We start from the raw sequence: 4101 nt of genomic DNA, 5'->3' as shown, positions 1-4101 counted from the left end.
GGCTGTAACTTTATGGTTTCCAAATGCCGATCAGTTCCTCAAGTTTAAGAGACAGGCAAAAAAAATGCAGTGTGATACTTATCAATTGGAAAAATTTTGTTTTTAAAATCTATTCTATTTGAATAAGAACTGAGGATGCCATTATATCGGCGAAATCGATATTATTTATTTACAATACATTGCAACACGAAAAACACAGATTGATTTAGGTGTACTGAAAGCTTCAGTTTACTATAGTATTCGCTTAGCTTCACATGCAAACTATTTTATTTTGGTTTTTCCCTTATTGGTAAAAGTGCTAAACATACAGTAACATTCTATTTATGGAACTAAAGGTATTTTTCTAAAAGCCCATTTTTTCAGAAGATATTTTTACTGGTACAAATGACTACAAGGCAAACCAAAAGTTCTGCCATACCGCATTGGTCGTTTGCTACGGTTTTCAATCCAGAAACTGTAGAAAACTGGATTATTAAGAACAGGTAAAAAACAAAAACATATACTTAACCAACAAAGTTGTCACGACGGAAAGGCGGTAAAGAAATTATAGTTTCACAGTGTAAATAGTTTTTGGAACTTGGAGGTCAAACCGAGTCGGGCAAATTATCTTCCCAAACCGATTCAGAGGTTTGAGTGAGATACGATTTTTAAGTCAGAATTATAAAATATAATTACAAAAAACTGTAAAAATGGTTGTAATCAATATTAAAAGTGCTTGAAACAGAACATAACGAAAACAAAAGCTTCTTTTAAATTTTAATTTGTTTTCAGCTGGGGTTACAAAGAGGGAGAACAAACTTCTGGTTACCACAAGGTTGCTAGGGACAAAGGCAACAACTGTAAAATAGCATCTTGTGCAATGTATCCTGTTGTGCATAAAGTTTAATTAAACAACTTTATTCAAAACACTTTTCTATACAGTTATAATAACTAGCTAGTATAATAGCTAGAACCTTAGTCATGTGTGGGATGCTTATTAATTCTCTTACAAACGTCTAATTTATCAAGTCATGTAAATTTCATGCAATTTTGTCACAAAATAAATCACTAGATGTCACTTTATGTTAATATTTGTATTTGGTTTAAGGTTAGCACCCCAAGTTCTTGTGGTTACAGCATTTAATTTTCCTGCATAAGCAACTAAATGTCTCAATAAAAATGTGCTAATCATTCCAGTAAATGTTGCACGAAATATTGAAAGTGTACGGCCAATTTTGAATAAATATTGAAAGTCCAACTTTGGTCTTATAAAGCCGTTGTTTTGGTGTGATTTACAAACACATTTGCAAAATGGGAGATTTGCAATTTTTAGCCTACAGTGACCATCAAATAAGCTTTAACGAAAATTTAAAACGACACTTAGCACAAACAAGGAAGTACAAATCCCAATTTTTTCATTATGTTTTTCTTTATTTTTCAGTTTTAATTTGTAACCTGTATTTCTCAGTTGGGGTTTTACGAAAGTTTGGCTACCACAAAATTGCCAAAGGCAACAACTGTAAGATAGCAAATAGTGTAATGTGTCATGTTGTACGCCATTCCTGGCGTACAATCGTATGCAATGAGTATGCCATGATCGCTGGTCTACATCGACGCATCAGGGCAGATCCCAGTATGAATGTATTCAGCTTCAGGGCTAGTTCCTCTGCTGCGTTACTTGAAATAGATTTCATGGCTATATATAGTGTATAAGCGTCTACGTGTTGGGTAAGGTTATAGGCAACAGTGCCTGTAAATGTAAACAAATATTTTAGGAGTCACATCGGATATCGACTTGTTTTGTTGGTAGGCAGCATGATGATTCACGTGCACCTACACATATTATAACCATTTAACAACCGCTTGTCTTCCTTTGTTGATGAAGGCAATAGAATGATAAATGATATGAAGGAGCGGTGGTCGTGTAGAGGAAAGGGTTTTGCTAAGACTACTTAAGAGTTCACTTGAAGGCAGCAGTTTAAGTTTAAAAAAGCTAAACACGAGCACAGTTTGAACGCACATGAAGTATCTTCATGATCGTCAAACTTTTGGGACTGTAAACTTTTGTATGGTATTAAATGGTATTAAGGTGCTGCTGCCACTTTGATGTGACGATTGCGTAATAATAATAGTACTATAGGTATAAATACAGGTCTGCTTACACTTATGACGCTTACCATATTAACAGCAAGTTCAAAACCTGGGAACCAATACTGCGTGTCTATTGTCCGTCTACGTCTCATTGTTTGCTGTGGCAATTTAAGAATGCGACATGAATTTTAAAACCAGGTTTAGTATAGTTCGCCTACTGGTTTTGTTTGCCAGCTACCGGAACCCATTGAAATGTAAATCGTTGTGACGATCAACAAGGGAAGCCTCACAAAGAGAAACTTGTAACCGTATAGAATTCAATTTTACCGCTTGTACTTGTGTTTAGACCACCTGCGTTTATTTTAACGTAGGTTCTGATGTTGTCATGCAGTTTGTATTAATTGTCAATTTGCGAACACTTCAGCATTCAAGACAGATAAGTTGCGAAATCACGTAAACGGACGTTTTACGAGGCCTTCTTTTTGATGATTACCGTGATAGACGCTTTAGGGCTGATCCCAGTTATGAATGTACCTTCATCTTAATAAATTGCGGAAGTGCGCAATGTATGTCCAATGCTCCGTTTTAAATGTGTACAGCTAATGCACAGCTTCAAAAGTTAAAGTTTGATCTTTAAAAACGTTTGTAAAATCCGACAAAAGAGTCGACATTCGATAAGGATTAAAATGTTAGTAATGTTAGTGTAATGTTTGTTAGTTAGTAATGTTTTGTAAAAAAAAATATCGATTCTGTTTTAGTTACACTCACATTCAAAGTTTTACAGAAGAAAATGCAGCACCATATAAAACCATTTCTACTCGACCGACTAATTAGACTTTGTTAGCCTAAATTGCGGGGTAAAAACGACATGGCATAGCTTTAATCTACGATTAGGTAATATGCTGCTATAACAGCGGTTCCCAAACTGGGGTCCGCGGTCCTTTAGGGGTCCGTGGGGCAATTTTGAGGGGACCGCGAAGCGGTTGAAGTAATTCTATAATCTTTTTTGGCGTCAGTTTGTGCCACTAAATAAGTTTAAGTAAAATTGAGAATCGACTGTCTCCATTGCTAAACAATGGCATTTATTGAATGACAACTATCAAAAATGCAATTGTTCGCGCACAATCGTAATGTTTTTGTCCTGTTTGTGATGTCATATGCTGTCTTTGGATGATTGTTATGCGCAATTTTGCATAATTAGCTAAAATCCTGCAATCAACTTTCGTTTTTATGAAATACACATTTAGGCTTAAGGACCGCAATCCCTCGAAATAATGGCAAAGGGACCGTTTTGAAAAAATATGAAACAGTTTGGGAACCACTGTGCTATAACAATCAGAAAAAAAGAATTTAAAAAAACGTGTGTGACATAGCCTGATTGCACATATGAAGTTTGCATATAAGTGCAGTTAAAATAGGCCTGCATGTTTAATCCGGCCTTGGGGCGTCAGATACGAAAGCTGCAGACAAATATTGTTCCTTTTATATGTTGTACTCGAGTAACTATGTCCGTCAAAGTGTTGGAGCATCCCACTGATTTGGGGCATGTCTTTGAGAGTATATTGAACCCCTTGTCATATGCGTTCAGGTTCGGTTCGGGTTTACTTTGTTTTGTTTTAGAGGTTTGGGTCTGTTAATAATTTGAGCTAAATCATGGGTGCACAACCTGCGGTCGTACGGCCACATGCGGCCGCGGAGACGAGTTTGTGCGGCCGTGACCATGTATGTTAAAACACATGCACTGGCGGCCGTGACGTAACTAAAACCATTTTGCCAAATATTTAAAAAAAAAACAGATTTCTTGAGGCTGGAAAAGATATTACCAGCCTAGTAACTATATGCGTCAGACTTTCTATCAGCTTATTGTGTGCAAACAAGGCGAAAAAACAGGCACCGCAATCGTCACAATACTTTTATGACGTCATAGACAGTTCGTTCCGTTCAGCTAAACTTATGCACAAGTTAGATATTAGTAATCCGAGCATTTTAGGCGGCTTTAAATGGTATATGTACATGTGATATAAACTTATT

The 4101-nt window shown here is 36.3% G+C and overlaps 1 protein-coding gene across 1 annotated transcript; it reads left to right on the top strand.

Moving 5' to 3' along the window:
- The first annotated feature begins 351 nt into the window (after window positions 1–351).
- On the top strand, window positions 352–1307 carry LOC145229962 (cathepsin L-like peptidase). Its single transcript, XM_080095310.1, has 2 exons — window positions 352–482; window positions 772–1307. Exons 1-2 carry the CDS (start codon window positions 385–387, stop codon window positions 884–886), a joined length of 213 nt encoding a protein of 70 aa, XP_079951436.1. The 5' UTR covers window positions 352–384; the 3' UTR covers window positions 887–1307.
- The last annotated feature ends 2794 nt before the right edge of the window (window positions 1308–4101 follow it).

The sequence above is a fragment of the Phallusia mammillata genome, chromosome 5, assembly GCF_965637545.1.
Source record: "Phallusia mammillata chromosome 5, kaPhaMamm4.hap1.1, whole genome shotgun sequence".
Taxonomy (NCBI): Eukaryota; Metazoa; Chordata; class Ascidiacea; order Phlebobranchia; family Ascidiidae; genus Phallusia; species Phallusia mammillata.
This window is presented reverse-complemented; position numbering and strand designations above follow the sequence as displayed.

Bases quoted from the DNA above. Each gene is read 5' to 3' on its own strand.
- LOC145229962 (XM_080095310.1), top strand. From the start codon at position 385: ATGACTACAAGGCAAACCAAAAGTTCTGCCATACCGCATTGGTCGTTT. The intron at 483-771 runs GTAAAAAACAAA...ATTTGTTTTCAG, and splicing joins AACTGGATTATTAAGAACAG to CTGGGGTTACAAAGAGGGAG.